Here is a 17,302-nt window from a genome sequence, read left to right on the forward strand (position 1 = left end):
TTTGGTCGTCACTTCCGGTCCCGAGATATTAAAGATTTTATGTTTTTGCTTGTTCACGAGTTTTCTCCAAAAGTATTTAAGATAGAACTTTCAAATGTTCAGAGATCGTAGAGTGTGAACGGCCGCAGTGTACTACGCATATCCGAACGTCCGCCGTCACTTCCGGTCGTCAGCGGAAGGAAATGAAAAACCTTAATTTTTCAATTTTTTGAACTTGAATTTTTTTTATGCTACTATTCGATAGAGACACTCTAGAAACCTCTGAATATGAAATCTGTTTTAAAATCGATCCATGCATTTTCGAGATTTTGGGCTCCAAAGTTCTGAAGCGAGAGTCCGCGTAGCTCAGTCGTTAGAGTGGTGGACTTGTGTCCAGGCGACCCGGGTTCAGTCCCCGAGTGCCGATTATTTTTTCTTGCTTAACTGTGTTTTGTTTAACGATTTTATCTTTATAATGATGGATTTGAATGTTTACGTTTTCTTTTTGTCATAAATAAAAATAATAGCGGCTTTTTTCAGTACAAATATAGAGCTCTTTTCTGTCAACTGCTCGCTAAATTCGGACGATTGTCGCATTGCCGGCATCAAAGACATGCCGCCGAAGCACCCCTGCAGTTCGACCGCATTAGAGTTCACTGGATCGCTTTGCCGGTATCAAAGAAATGCCGCCATGTCAATGATTGTATACACACAACATTTAGCAATGCACCAACGTTTTAGTATTTCACATGGCTTAAAAAGAAAGGTTGTTTTGTATTTATTCAAACATTTAGATATGTACATGTATGCATGTATACATGCGTTTATTGACAAATGTTGCGTTTATATTGAATTCCTGAACACTAAAATCAATCTCTCTCTCTCTCTCTCTCTCTCTCTCTCTCTCTCTCTCTCTCTCTAAAAGATCTACTACAGGTAACATGGAGTAATGAGGCTAGAGGCTAATGTACATTTGACGTCAAAAAAGTAAATACGTATTTTTTTCTAGTTACGGGATTTTGTCTACGGATGTTGTTTTTTGAAATTCACTGTTCAATGATTTAATAACAAATCTATTGACTGTCTGGGATTTAAAAAAAACGATTTTTATTATCAACTGAATGCTTAACATTGGTCATTTAGACATAACACTTGGGTATCGTTTCGAATCCGAGATCCACACCTCAAAATTCTATTTTCGATTTATTTACGACGAAAATCAAGCTCGGGTCTTTTCACCCCCCCTCCAGACAAAAACACGCGTCAATATTTCAAATGACCTCGCACTGTTACCAAACCTAAATAGTCAGACATCTTACACTTTGTTTTTCATCTCATACAAAAACTCAGCTCTTCTCCCGGGCGGAAACGCCCCAAATTCAAACACAAATTCGGGAATTATTTCGCGTCAGCCATGTTTTGAGACACCTGTAAAGGCTGTGTGTTCTGATCTCGCCGGAGCCAAGATTTGTTCTTTATTTCTTTCTCTCCTTTTTATTTAATTTTCTAACTAAAATAATCAACATAAAAGGGTTGTTGGACTGTAGTACAAGTTGAAAAACTCTCTTCAATTAAGATTTAGACAAAAACAGTCTTTTATTATTAGGGTCTTCCGTCTTCAGCGGAAGACCCTTCTATTCTTATTGTTATTAGGGTCTTCCGTTTACAAAGGAAGGCTCTCTTTTTTTCTTCGGTTTCTTTTTATTACAGGTTATTAGACCTGTTATTAAGTCAAAAGACCTCTTATTTAATATGAAATAAAATGGGACTGGTCCTTAAAATTAAGGATCCTACAGGGTGGATAATCCTTCATCCATCGCTCTTTTAGATCACATCTGCATTTCCTGATATGTTTCGTTGATGAAGATAAAAGGCAAGGTCATTTCCTGTTCTAAAAATCGGACGGAAGACCTCCTCGTTGCTTGCAACGAGATCGTGTCTAGTTGACTCTTAAAATTTATAAACATGACACAAAAAAGAACTCTAGTTTCATTAAACCAGAAAAATTGAATGTAAAAAGAAAATTCAGCTTTACTCCTGTGAAACTTGTCAAAAGAAAATGCCTGACATCTACCCCTAAACATCTGACTTCAACCCCAGTAAAATCTATTAAATTAAAAACATTTAAGAAAGAAGGGTTCAAAGACAAAGTGTGCAGGTACATCAAAGATTCATACTATGACTATGCCTTGAGAATTATGATGAAGAAAAGCAAGTGCGCAAGAGATGCTGTGATGAATGTTCTAAGGCGCATGATTAAGAAGGAGGTGAAAAATGCTAACATTCCATCCCTCAAAATTCCATCAACTGTAAAGTCTTTACAGGATTTTCAATGGCAACGAGTAATCCAAGAGGCAAGTCATAGTATTCCTCTCTTGACAGGACTTTTGCAGGGATCATTGTCATGTCGTTGGAACAAAAATGCTGACATGTAAGTTAAAAAATTAATCTGTACATGATGCATAAACCAAAATAAAGGAGTACAGCATGACTGCTGTTATTTTGCTAATACCTAAATTGCACTTTAAAAAACACCTGTGAAAGAAAAGTTTATATAAAAATTGATAAACACAGGGTTTTTTGTTAAATACTGGACCCTTGTAATAAATTTAATTGGAACATTGAAGAAAAAGTTAGTACCTGTTGCACTAGTACCGGTACTTGCAGGTTTGAAAGTTAAAACTAGGGATTTATTTTACAACTATGTGAATATAATTTGACAATTGTGCATAAATTAAAGATGAAAAGTATATAGTATATTTTTATAATATAGGAAAAATGGCATTTGCATATTTCTATTCCTCTCTGATTATACTTGTGGAGCATTATAATACAATTCATGTGTGTTCTTTACCTCTATACTTAAAATATTACAGAGATGACAAAGGTAATGTTGGTTCACTTGTGCCAGCCCTAGGATTTCTTATGGGTACCATTTTGCATTTCCACAATCCCAAGAAGTACAATCTTCTCCAGACTATTATATCTGTTGAAATGTACAGATCAGGATGCAACCAAAAGGTATTACAATATAATCATTGTTGTACCATTATGAAATTTTGAAGAAAAAAATTAATGAAATTAACCTCCCTCCCCCCCCTAAAAAAATTAAATATACATAGCAACTGTTTTTACATCATATCAACATTCCAATTACAGATTTTTAGGTGGTTCCAAAAGCTGGGATGGTGTAAGGGTGTTAAGGGAACAAGAACAGCAGTCGATAAATTGTGCACAGAGTTTGATGACAGCATTAACTCCTGGAAGAATGCTATTCAGGTGAATATTTTTTTCTGAATATTGACATGAGTTAATCTGTTTTATAATGGACCAACCAGAATCAAAATTAGTTTTCATATTGAATAATAATGTGTTATTTATTAAATTTACACATTTTGATAAATCATCACATTTCATATGTCCAGGTAGAACTGCAAGGACCCCAACCTGATGAGCATCAGTCATCAGTAGAGGACTCGGACTCGGACTCGTACAGCTCTGATGACTCAGTCAACTCCATCATTTCAGAGAGTTCAGAGAACCAAGACTCATCTGATGTGGAAGTTAGTAGTGAAGATGAAGTAGATGCCATTCCTCTTCCACAAGACAATTCTTTCCTAAATGATCAAATTGAGAATGGAAATCAGAGTATGTGATAAAAATTTGTAATTCAATTTTACAAACATTTTTTCTTTAGTGTCATAGTGATAAATGTCCATTGCCACAACTTTTAACAAAAGGTATAAATGTGATTTTGTTTACATTTGTGTCTCTTTAAATATCTAATCATAACTTGAGTTTATTGACTTGCCTTTAACAGATCCAGGTTATATGTGTGCTGGGATAATGTCCAGAAGTTGAGCGTGACACGGCATCATCTTCGACAAGACAACAAAATGATGTTGTGGGCCCTGTGCTTTGCAGCCAAGAACAGGATATCCTTCCGTCATCTGGATGATGTTGACGACAAGTGTTCTATAAGTGACATACAACTGAAGGTAAGTGATGAACATACAATGTATAATTATTACGTGTGTAAATTAACTAATTAGCTGTTGTACAAATTTATGCTGTACATAAATTTAATTATTACTGCATGTACATGTTTTTTTTTTGAATTACCTACCATCCATCCAGGATTGGAGAAATCTTCAGAAACGAATGGAATGTGTTGTCCAGAATATAGTTCAGAAAAACTTCCCTCAGTTCAGTGAAGCTCATGTGGCAACTATCCAGCATCAGTACTCTGATATTTCTGAAACAAAGTCAGAAATTGTGAGTTTACTTATGTATCTGCATGGTTTTAATTTGACACAGATTATGCTATAGGAAATAAAAACAAAAAATTATTATTATTGAAAATTTATATATATATATATATATATATATATATATTTATATATATATATATATATATATATATATATATATATATATATATATATATATATATATAATTGCAGGCTTTCTTGATTACAATAAGTAACTATTTGGATAGGTAAATCTTGGAGTTATTCAAGAGAATCCATCCTCCGCTCGTGGAACACTTGAAATATTAAAGTATCTCCATAAGTATGTACCAATTGGACAGAATGGACATCCATATCCAATCCTTTGTCATGGAGACCAGCTAAGTGTTGAAAGAATGGTAGAAGCAAAGCTGTCAATGGCCTTTAGTGAGGATGAAACAGATCAGCTTACTGGACTTATTCCAAGACCACAAGGATTTCATAAAAGATGCATAATACTTCAAGATTCAATGAACATGTTGTTTAGTGGGAGCACAGTGGGAGATAAGGGTTCTCTGTTTCATATCAAGAACAGATTTGGCTTCCGTACAGTGAAGAAAAAAATCTCTGACTGTGTTAACTCTGCTGTGGATTTCTTCAATTTTGTTACAGAAGGAAGTGTTTGCATGATTGTCTGTAATATTTTGAACATTGATAACATTGATGTGAACTCTGATGTCATACCTGAGGATGGCACTGAAAGACAGGAAATGTTCGAAGACATCTGTAAAAGAGTGGTTCAACTCGTTTGGCCCAAGATAGATATGAAGTCTATACAGCAGGCTGCAGAGGGTGATGTAGTACAAGACTCAGACTCTGATGATGACCCTCAATACCTTGATGACACCATCCTCTACTGGAATGATCAGACACAAGATGAGTTGGAGGAGACTTGGCCCTACTATGAAGATTCTGATGATGAGTTTGGTATGAATTAAACATGACATGAAAACTATTGATTTACAGTCAAACCTCAAGATCTCGAAATAGATGAAACTGCATGGTTAAAAAGTCTAGATACCCAAGTATTTGAGATATCAAATGTAAATTACTTAAAGTAAAAGTGGTTGGGACTTAGGTACAAATCACTTCGACATATCCATTGTATTCGAGATATGGGTTTTCGAGATATTGAAGTTCAACTGTATTTGCATATTTATGTTTTTGATAATTAAAAATTTAAAATTTGTGCATATATTAGCTGTGTCTGAAAATGTCTTTACTTCTGATTTTAGATTTACCTGAAGTAGTAGACCAAAACAGTGGTGATTCTGTGTTTCAGTATAGTTGTTGCATGCTGTGGCGTGGTCTTCTGCACATGGTACAAACAAATGCAGAACGTTACAACAATGGGGAGCAGCTCATATCAGACTGGAGGCTAGACATGGTGGATTTCTGGAATAACAACCACAATAAGTATCTTATTCTTGGACACAGACTCTTAGCAGGTACTGAATTAATGAAATAAATCTGTAAGTTACCATGAAAGAAAGCATTTTTAGGAAGAAAGTTAAAATATGTGTCTCATACTTGCAAAATATCTGTCAGGTATCAATGGATTGTTGCCTGCGAGAATTCGGAGTGAAGTTGTGTGGAACAGCACAGCGAATCTATTGGGAAAACCAGGCCATAATATTGCTTTGGATCTGGTTAATGAGTTCCTGAATAATGAGTTTAAGGGTAGGCGTCCTTTAATAAAGAAGTAATTCTGTTCATTATATGAATTAAATCTTTGAAAGATCTTTTACAGTGCACCTTTTACCGGTATATATTTCATACTTACAGCTAACCTGAAAAACTCTCATGGGCAATACACAGAAACACAGGTCTCAAGATGTAGTAAAATTGTTGGGAGTGTAGGGAAAGCCATTGAGGAGATCCTCCAGGTTAATGTCATCCAAGATTATATTCCACGCTCGCCATCATCAGATGGCTCTTCAAAAGCAAAGTTAAAGAAATTTATTGAGGAGTATGGAATGGAAGATTTGTTTGTTGACAAAGGAGATGAAAGACATCACAGTGGATTTAATGATTTCAGACATAACATTTCAGTAAAAAATCCAGAGAAATTAAATGCCAGGTTAAATAAATATGTTAAAGTGTTGGAAAATGAAGAATTCCTTTATAATTAATAAAATATTAAAAATATGAATGTATACCTGTCTTTCCTAATGTTTCTTAATTCTTGTTTTTGGCCTTCATCCTGCACGGACAAGCTTCTTGACATAGATAACAACAACTGCACTGAGAACACTCACATTCAATACAGTTTAGTTTACAAAGAGATTGTGATATAGAGGAGTATCCAATGAAATAAGAGAGAATAGAGTCCCTAAAACACTTTGTCCTGCACTTGTCCAATGAACTACATAACTCCTTCATTTCATCTGAAGCATGAAGTATTGATCCAGGGGTTACAAAGTACATGGCCTTTGCCTTGCGTCCATCTCGCCCTGCCCTACCAACCTCCTGCCAATAGTCCATTACAGAGCTACATGCACCCCAGTGAATGACAAGGTCAATGTCTGGAATGTTGATCCCCATACCAAAGGCTATTGTGCAGACTGCAAGTCGTATCACACTGTCTGGCTTTGAAATCGCATGCAGTATGTACTCAAGATCTTTGGTAGCCATTCCAGCATGATACAAAGCAATGTGGCTGTTGCGCTGAACCTTTTTTTGTTCAAAATAGGCACCTTCTTTTAAATGGCCCAATATATCCCGGTAAAGGCGGCCACCTTGACTCAAGCTCCTACAATTTTGAAGAGTATACCCGGTAAATACTTTAAAATATAAATTGAAGTATGAACCCCAATTTTTTTTTTATCCTGCAAACAATAGCTTTTTATAGATTCATTAACAATTTACCTAACATATACTAAAGTCTTCCTGGTTTTGATACTATTTTCTTTAATATCATTAAACAGCCACCCAAGTTCTTCAAAAATATCTTTTGACCTCTTGTATTCCAGGTAAATGTTAGGTCTGTTGAGTTTAAAAATTAAAACATATCATAACAAAAGATTTAAAAACACATTGAGAGTACAAGAATATTTTGGCTATGAATTTTCAGTTGTGGTCATTCATTACACATGTGTACTGATCCTTCATTACACAAAAGTTACCTGTCAGGAGATGCAGTGAACATTTTTAGACCAGGTAGGTGAATTCCGCTTGTGATGTGCTTCAGAATCTGCTGTGTGCAGGTTGCAGTAAGCATAAGGAATGGAGTTCTTGGAAAATGGGAGCGAAGTTCTCCGAGTCTTGCAAAGGTTGGACGAAAAGTATCACCCCTTTAACATTTAATCAAATGTGCTCTCATCAGATATATGTATATTCTAGAACCATAAGAGTTTGTTATATTGTTGACATTAGATATGTAATGGGAAAATATAGAGAAGGATTAACAAATATAAAGAAGTCACTATGTATGTCACTTCATATGAACATACAATGTACATATATAATTAACAAGAATCAGAACACCTTTAAATTACCTCAAAATTAAATTAAAACTCTTACCAGGACTCCAAAATGTGTGCCTCATCTATGGCAATCAGTGCAACTCTGTCACGATACAAACTGGAATTGAGTATTATGTTTCCCCATGACTCGAAATTTAGAAGTGTCTCTGGTGACATATATAGAATTGAATATTCACCTGTCTTTATGCCTATATAAATATTAATATATACCCTTTTAGTTCAACTAACCAGTGTTAATTTTTTTTTTTTGCAAGCAAGCTGTACAATTTATTCAAAGATAAACACAAAATTATATCATACCTTCAATAACCTCATGACTCATCTCATCCATGCCTTTCATGACGGCAGCAGGAATGCCATGATCAAAATTCTGCTTGCACTGATCTATCATAAGACTCTTTAAGGGAGATATGACAATGCAAACATGTCTAACGTCTGACTTCTGTTGATCAAGAATCAAAGGGGGCAATAAAAAACATACACTTTTGCCAAACCCGGTAGGGAAAACACCCACAGTATGCTTTTTTTCCAAAATACTCTCTATCACAGATATCTGTTCGTCTTTAAGATCGAATTCAAAATTATAAAGTGGTCTAACCTCTTCGAATATCTTCTTAACATTCAATGCAGCCATAATTATTTACTGTGTGAAATTTGTGCATTACGTCATAAATTCTGCTTTCACGTGAGACAGTTTAAGGGTGTATATTTTCAGACGAGCAAAGAACCATAAAGTTGAGAGAAAGTATGCGTGATTAAACGCCTGCATCATCGATAAATGTCTAACTAAATAGGTAAACTCATAAAAATAGTTGTCAGTGTTTATTTGTTAAGATACAGGCCGAAATCAAATCAAATGCCGGTTGTTGTGAAGGTAAACACGTGAAACGCGAGTTAGAGTTATGCCCCTTTATCACGTGACCAAATAACGAGATCTCGCTACTAGGTAAACATGGCTGTCATAAGGCGAGTTTTTTAAAACGATGACATTCCAAGGCGAAGGATGGCCGTTCGGAACCATTGAAAGGAAAACAAAGTGACCAGAGTTGGGGTAAAATATATGTTTAATTAATAAATCCAATTATTTAGGCGGTGGAATGCTTTTAAAGTCGGATATAATTCCCGAAGCGAGCGACAAAAAAACGGCGGCGTAAATCGGAGGTTTTTACAACGCTTGGAACTGTAGCTCTCTGGTTTGTCTATCCGAATTTTTTCAACCAGAGAGCTACAGATCTGCAGCTACGTTAATCTATGACATTTTTTTTCTTCGCTAAAACTGCACAATAGCCTTCATTGACTTAACTTAATGTGTCTTTTTGAAGCATATGACGCCATATTTTGTAGTACAGCGAGATTTTTTCAGTGTGTACGATATAACGGACATCAAAATTGTAAGTAATAGCATTTGTTGCTTTCAATTAAAAGATTAGCATAAATTAATTTGCTAATAAATAAATTAATAAGTACTTTTGAAGTTTGTAATATACTGTGATGTCATAATGCACATTCCCGTACTTTTTGTCTGAAGGAATTTATTGACAGCCTTAACTGTGCTGCGTATGTAAAATAACTTGTGGACAATGATGGCTGGTTCAAATTATACACATTTATTTTATAATTCATTCCAGCATATGACAGTATTTTTTTAAAAACAGTTTAACAAAATAAGAAAGTTTTCGAAAATTATCAAATATTTAAAAATCTCTTTATGAGCCAGATATGTAAGCTAAGAAAGAAAACAAGCGGGCCAACATGAATCACACTATCTATAAGGAAAAGAACGGAGTACGGACGATCCCTGGCTGTGCGTGACAGCCAGGTCCCTTTCTCCAGATAATAACCAGGCCTTCCAAGAACCTGGGCAATCTTAAAGTCACATTGTACCGGAGACACTGGCAGGACAAGAAATAGGTATATTATAAATGTATGTGCTTTAAATGTTCTATCGAGTAACATATCTCAAAGTATACAAGAGGCCCATTATCCTTAACGGTCACCTGAGTAGCATATAACCCATTCACAAACTTGTCGTGGAGTCTCATATATGCATCTAGTTAATGAGGTTTCATACTGGAGTAGAAAAACTAAAAATTTGTAAAGACGACCACCTCCCTGAAATCGTTCAAAAAGATCTATAAAACCTATAATTTTTGCGAAAAACTGAAAAATCTGGTCTACAAAATCATGAATTCAGATTTCTTTTCAGGTGTGTGGGAGTAAAGAAGATACTTTTTTAACATTATATGCATTGACACCTATACATCCATTTTGGCCCTGCCCTAGAGTCAAAACCCATCGTTGAGGGGACATAGAAATTAAAAGTTAAGTAGATGACTTCCTGGTAAACATAATTATATGTCAGTTTTTATACAGATGTGTGAGATTTCAAATTTTTAAACATTATATACATTAACACTATATTACCAAATTTGCCCCCCCCCCCATGTCCTGAATCCCTGACCCAGGGGCCATGAATTTCACAATTTAGGTAGAGGAGTTAGTGAACATCATAACCATGTATTCAGTTTTTTGCCCACATGTGTGGAAGTAGAGAAGAAGATTTTTAAAGATTTAAAACATTTTTACTATATGGCCATACTTGTCCCACCCTAGAGCCTGAACACCTAATAAAGGTCTCATGAATTTCACAATTTTAGTAGAGGGCCTCATGAACATCAATATCATGCATTTAGTTCTTAAAAAATATATATGGGAATAGAGAAGAAGATTTTCTAAGATTTAATACATTTTTACTATATGGCCATATTGGCCCCACCTTAGAGCCTGAACCCCTGATCCAGAGGTCATGAATTTCACAATTTTGGTAGAGGGCCTCATGGACATCATAACCAGGCATTTAGTTTTATAAATATATATGGGAGTAGAAAAGAAGATTTTCTAAGATTTAATTCATTTTAACTATATGGCTATATTGACCCCACCCTAGAGCCTGAACCCCTAACCCAGGGGTCATGAACTTCACAATTCACAATGACCTATTGTTATCCGTTTTCGTCCGTCGTCGTGCGACGTGCGTCGTGCGTTAACAATTTACATCTGTAACAAGGCTGATTGTTACCATTTTTGGTTTGAGGCATCTCTTTGCTCTATGGTAAGAGGAATCTAAATTGTGAAATACGTGGCTCTACCAACCCCCGGGACGCCACAAGTGGGGCCAAATATGCAAAAAAGCTAAATTTTCAAAAATCTTCTTCTCTACTCCAACACATGTGAGGAAAAAACTGGTTGCATGGTTATGATGTACATGAAGACCTCTACCAAAATTCGCGGTTTATAAAGCGTAAACTGCCTCAAACCATTTTATATCGTATAAAACAAATAAATATTGAATTCATTCCTTAAATAATTCAGTGAGTTTCATAATATTTTTATCAAGCAGATGTCCATAATCTTATGTCAAATATAAGCTATATCTCAAACAAATAACAATGATTCTGTAAAAAAAAAATTTAAAAAACAGTTAAATCCTGAGAAGACTGTTTTATGAATATCAGGGAGGGAACATTACACTAAAATTCTTACCTTGATGTAATATGAAGTTATTATCATTTTTTAGCTTAAAATCTTCTTTTAAGACATACTTAAATAAATTGTACAATAGCATATCAGTTTTACATTGGTTAATTAAAAAAGTAATCTGCTACTGAGAAAATGTATATGTTATTGTATGCATGTACATATTGATCAAGTAGTGAATAATAGTAACAAACCAGGTCAGTTTCAAGCCTGTGCCCCTGAATATTATCTAGCCACTATGCTATCTAGTATCAAGCGACCGAGTCTAACAACTACATATGTTTTATTTTACTGGTTGGTGTTAATTATTTTAAAGCCAAGCTGCACAATATTTGACACATCAAATATATTAATCATCGAATTTTAATGAACATACAAACAAGTACACATCTTTCTGAATTTTTTGAATATATAGATAAAGCTGTGAAAGGCAATATGGTACACAATTTTTTTATTGCAAAAAGGCAAAAAATCCCTGATGCAAACATGCACCTTAATTACATTGTACTGGACAGTGAAAAATGAAACTGTAGTGTACTCTTGTAAAGCGTCTTTATTTTGGTGGGAAACAAAACATGATTGATGACCAATTAATATATGGTTGATAGATGTAAGGTATAAGACGATAGACGTAAGGCGATAGACGATTTACTACAAAAAATGGAGAAAAAATATTGTAAATAAACTAATTCAAAAACACGCACTAATTCATCCTAGCAAATATATGTTACCAATGATGAAATGTATGACTATCAGATATATGAGTGTAACCTAATTCAATTAATAGTAATAAGATACATGTAGGCATCTATTATATAAATCTGAAATGCTCTAGTAAAGTTTGGCGACCGACAAATGGAAACAAAGAGGCACAAATGATATTATGCAGGTTGCAAATGGAGTTACCTCCCGTAATATATCAATTATAAACCTAACATAATCCAGCGAAGTTGCCAACAAAGTTGCACACAAGCTTCATAAGTACATATAACTACCTCCATTTAGCTTTATCAATATATCATTAATAATTACCTTGAAATCTCCAATGAAAAATGATTGAGCTCAAAAACTGATGACATCACAGCATAGATATGACTAATTGCAGAACCAGCATAGATATGACTAATTGCAGTATCGGCGGTAACATACATCATTCTACACCTTTGTACCATTGGACCCCACACCTTTCAAATGCAATGTTTCCAGTGTATGCCACAATGGTGTGTATAGAATAGTTCAATACACAATAAGACATGCATGTATATATACGTACAGCAAAACAAGAAATAGGAATTCCAAACAGTGTTCTAGATATCTAGTGTAAGCACAGAGCCAGCAAAAAGAATTATATCATCTAAGTTCTGATGTTACTGATGTGCAAAACATATCTTTCACATGTAATCATCATGCAAACATGCATGCACTTTGATTACAGCATTCTACAATTGTGTGCCCTGAAAACCCAACCTCTTCCAAATGCACTTTTTAAAGTGTATGGCGTGTAGTTCAATACACAAAAAGAAATACATGTAAAGCCTAATAAGAAGTAAAAATTAAAAACAGCGGTGATGTGCAAAATAAACACGTGTAGATACGCTCATAACACTTGACTAAAAAGAGTAAATGCTTTGAAAAGAAAAGGTCAACAAGACATATCCTGTATTGAAACATACCTTTATAATCTTTCAAACGATAGTTGAGCTGCATTTTTTACTCTCGACGTCTTGCAGGCCATGCATCTTATGAAAATGTTGAGACACCGCTGTCAGCTTTTCGCGACCAAAACAAGGCGAGTGACAGCAATGTGTGACAATTTTAAGAAATAAACGCCTTTAATCACAGATTTTCGATTCAATATTGTTTAAAATAAAACTCAAAATAATTATTTAGAGCAATCAATCAATCAATCGATAAATTTCAACAGCGATTGCTTAACTAAATCGAAATAAGAAAATCGATGAATAATGGTCGGAGCTAACGTCATGAAAGGTCACGTGATAGTCATGAGCTGAAATCTATGGGAGGCCTTAACCTAGCTGCGTGTGTTGCGATTTTCGATTATATATATGACTAGGATCAGGGACATCTCATGATATTTTGTGGGGTTGTTTTACCCTTTTTGGGGGTTGTTTTTGCCTTTTCTATTTTCATTGTTAGCTACTGAAAATGAAATAAAAAATGAGATAGCTGATAATGTCAATGCAAAAAGTGATTTAAAGGAAAAGTATGTTTATAGCAGTGTGAAATCTCTGATCATTTAAAAAGTGTGCAAAGATTGAGACCACTGATCTTTACTTAATGATAATATCTATATAAAAAAATAAAACATTTGTTATATTCACCTTCCGTATCTAATAATCGATTTCCAATTATGGACTTTTTTAAACATTACTAAAAACAAAACATACTTACTATCGCTGATACATAGAAATGGCAACATTTAATTCTAATACAGCAATCGATTTTATTTTAGTTAATTATCATCTAAAAACCCGCTTTCGAAACTTCTCAAATCACTGCAAAACACAAGTTCATTAAATTAATCATTGAAAGATTTCTCACATATCACAGAGTTCAAATAAGAACATGGTCGATCATTCCATACTCCATCTCTCAGCATATCGATGCAATCCTTGCTAAGTGCTTGGTTTGGGTCACCAAGGCTTGGCTCGTGGTAATGCCAATTAGTAAAATTCACAAGTGTGCTCGAATGGTCCCATTTATACTGGCCTTCAACATCTAGGTCATTTCCGCCCGTCCATGCCGTGCAATCAAAAAATGGGTCAGACTTACAGTTTGCTTTAAAAAAACAGAATTAATAAGAATCGTACGAGTAATTAAATTTTGATTTTAGTATCACTATTTACTTTTCAATTAGTGATTCAAATTTGTTAAAAAGAGGCAAAAACAACGGATTATACATTCCATTTGTTTTATGTCATGATTGGTAAATATTCCTTAATAAAACTTCTGTCAATCTTATTAAGAATTTGAAAAGAGTTAACAATTCCAAGGGTATTTTTAAAATGGAATTATATTCAATATTTCAACAATGTTTTTTTAATCTGTTGACCTAAAACCAAATTTAAAATAAAAAAGAAATAGTGCATTGCTTCTCAAGTGCAGTATTTCTTTAACATATAGTTACACCATTATTCAGAAATGTTGTAGCCAGCCAATCAGATTCCTCTTTACTTTCAATTTCCACCAAGTATGAACACATTTTGTGACATTCCAACTGAATTGGTTTTCAAAAAGAAAAAAAGTACATCAGATTTAATATTCAATCGTGAGTTAAAGTGAAGCTTTAGGATATAGAACGAATTAGTTTTTATCTTGTATATTGCTTATTTCTGACTTTTTTTATTTGGGGGGGGGGGCTACAGGGTAACATTACAATCAATTGGATTTAAAAAAAAAAAACTATATGCGTTCAATTATTAAATCGTATTATCGAGGATTCACGATCAAAAAATAGTGTTATTGTGAAACGAAAAAAAAATCAATTTTAAAAGCGTAATATACACATGTACCTTTGCATTAGCCCACGTGGCCTTTGATGAGCTTTTCTTGTAGCAATGACCATTAAACTTTAACCAACCATTTTCACATCCTGGAAAAAGAAGGATTTTATATTTGCATATATTAAACACTAAATTGGTCATTCGCGTTTTGAAGTTTTCTTTCCTTTTTAATATCTATTTTTTGATTATATCATCATCATCATTATTATCATCTTATTATTTTTATTATCAGTTGAAAATGATATAAAATGTTCCAGCAGCAATTTTTAAGTGGCTATATCAATACAAGAAAAATGATGTAATAATGTTAAATTATGCTTTTTAAACTATGCTAATTCATTCGTTGTTTATAAACAGTCTAGCTGTGTTGTCATTATGAATGTTGAACATGCTTTTGCTTATACTTGTAATTGTTTCAGTACCAATTACATATTTGAATTTATTTACAATTAGATATATGCAAGTCCTTCTTATAAACCCTCTTGTACTATCTCCAAAGAAAGAACTGTTCAGGGTTTTTTTTTTTAACCTGAGATATGCACCTAAAGATAATTGAGCAATCATTACCTAATGTTTAATTCATTTTCAAATAATTCCATCAATTCGGATCAGCGGCATGATCGCCCGTCAACATAATCGATATTCATTCTGAACAATTACGTGCATTTTAAACTTAAGAACTATATTGGTTCACTGTTAACGATACATTCGTAGTTAATGATGAATGTTTAATTATTTATATTAATAATCTCTCTTATCGTCGAATACAAACAAAGCTCTATATAAATTTGTATTACCGTAAATCCTGACTTGGTTGGTGTAAAAATTTCAATATGACACTTTGTAATTACACTAGATTAATACTTTCAAAATTATTGCCATCACACAACCCTCTACATCCATTTTTTGTTTGTTGATTTAAAAAATTCTTTTTATAATACTTATATGAGATACTTTACCAATTTTTTTTTTTTTTGAAAAATACAGGAAATAAAAGAAAAATAACTAACTGCGACCAACTTTTCAATTAATTTTCCCCAAAATTATCAGTTTTAGCTATTTAATCAGAATTTCAGAAATTTGAGACATGATTTAGGTAACGATTATGCAAACTCATTCCTTAATTCATCGATCGACACGTACCTAAATCTAAATTGCTATATTAGAATAATAGACTCGAAATTTTTGGCTTGCATAGAGAGAAATGGGAAGAGTACTGTCTTTTGTTTAATATATTTTAAACATAAATGGTACTTGAAGATTACCAATTTGTTTTGTTTTGTGGTTTTTTTTTCTCAATCAAGCTTCGCTAATTAATAATCAACGAAAATTCCTTTTAAAAACTCCGAAATAATCTGAATTTTTTGGATTTTACAATCTTGCGCATGTACATTTCATTTACCCTAAATCACGGGAGACTCTTTAGTTTATGTTTCCACAATATCACATTTGCATGGATAAACTCAGAAACGATAATACAAATACGTGTAAATCTAGTTAAAATTTGTCATATATTCTGTTCATCAAAGGAAATACGGGAGAGAACTCTAACTCGATGAGTTTGATATCAAAAATCCCGAGAGTTCCGAAAGGCAGCATGGTGTGTAAATTCGAAGCAAGTAAAAAACGTTGGTAAAAAAAAGTTAATTCTTCATTAATATGAATTAAAGTTTTAAATGAAAGGTATTTACAGCCTCAAAATGGTTTGTTATGAATAATTTAACTGCTATTTTCAATGCAGCTTCATTATTTTTTCAAAAATCGTTTCGGAGCGATTCAGCAATTTTCGCTACATTACGGGTATATGAGACCAGGGAGGCATTTTAACTGTTGTGAAGGCCTGCTCTGAGACACAGTTAGATTATTCTAACTAAGCAGAGTGTAGTGAAATTAATTGCATTATTGTAGGCTGAAAGCTTGGTTCTGTAAATGTCAACAATACGGTGTGTCGATGTATCTTTTTTGTAAACATCCGGTATCATATGCAATGTCAACCCGTGCACGCATGGGTTAAAGTGTAGTATTTATACATTTAAAAAAAAAACGTTCAGCTATCTTCACAGCAGTCAACAATGTTTGTACTATTGTTCTGTCATTTACAACATCTATTTCAAAGAATTTTTTGAATTTTCTTGTCTTATAGCGGGTATTTAATTAAAAGTATATAATCAGTAAGTAAAATCAATGCAACAATTATTTTAAAACATTTCGCATTAAAATCGTAAATCAAATAAAAACCCAAATATTTATTATATCACAGAATTGCATTCAACCACAAAGAATGCAACATAAAACTTTATGAGGTATATAAAATAAAATTCAGGTTCTTACACTTAATCTCATATAAAAATGAATTTGTTTTTCTATTTACCTTTGATGAAGAAACAAAGAAAGTTCCATTTAGCCACACACTAAAGGTAGTTTTAAAAAACAATAAAAAGACACTTGTACCTTTTTGATATGCCAACATTCCTTCAAACGATGAAAA

The 17,302-nt window shown here is 33.6% G+C and overlaps 3 protein-coding genes across 3 annotated transcripts; 2 read left to right on the top strand and 1 right to left on the bottom strand.

Moving 5' to 3' along the window:
• The first annotated feature begins 1,928 nt into the window (after window positions 1–1,928).
• Window positions 1,929–3,799, top strand: LOC136276273 (uncharacterized). Its single transcript, XM_066087840.1, has 4 exons — window positions 1,929–2,410; window positions 2,856–3,000; window positions 3,139–3,258; window positions 3,405–3,799. The coding sequence occupies exons 1-4, from the start codon at window positions 2,178–2,180 to the stop codon at window positions 3,633–3,635; spliced, it is 729 nt and encodes a 242-aa protein (XP_065943912.1). The 5' UTR covers window positions 1,929–2,177; the 3' UTR covers window positions 3,636–3,799.
• Window positions 3,800–3,875: 76 nt separating this feature from the next.
• Window positions 3,876–6,421, top strand: LOC136275694 (uncharacterized). The gene is made up of 6 exons (XM_066085428.1): window positions 3,876–3,977; window positions 4,117–4,254; window positions 4,478–5,195; window positions 5,504–5,716; window positions 5,817–5,948; window positions 6,054–6,421. Exons 1-6 carry the CDS (start codon window positions 3,876–3,878, stop codon window positions 6,398–6,400), a joined length of 1,650 nt encoding a protein of 549 aa, XP_065941500.1. The 3' UTR covers window positions 6,401–6,421.
• Window positions 6,066–8,040, bottom strand: LOC136276276 (uncharacterized). Its single transcript, XM_066087844.1, has 4 exons — window positions 7,791–8,040; window positions 7,394–7,561; window positions 6,428–7,020; window positions 6,066–6,203 (listed from the first exon to the last, which is right to left on the bottom strand). Exons 1-3 carry the CDS (start codon window positions 7,907–7,909, stop codon window positions 6,447–6,449), a joined length of 861 nt encoding a protein of 286 aa, XP_065943916.1. The 5' UTR covers window positions 7,910–8,040; the 3' UTR covers window positions 6,066–6,203; window positions 6,428–6,446.
• Between the last annotated feature and the right edge of the window lie 9,262 nt (window positions 8,041–17,302).

Source organism: Magallana gigas, chromosome 1, assembly GCF_963853765.1.
Source record: "Magallana gigas chromosome 1, xbMagGiga1.1, whole genome shotgun sequence".
Lineage (NCBI taxonomy): Eukaryota > Metazoa > Mollusca > Bivalvia > Ostreida > Ostreidae > Magallana > Magallana gigas.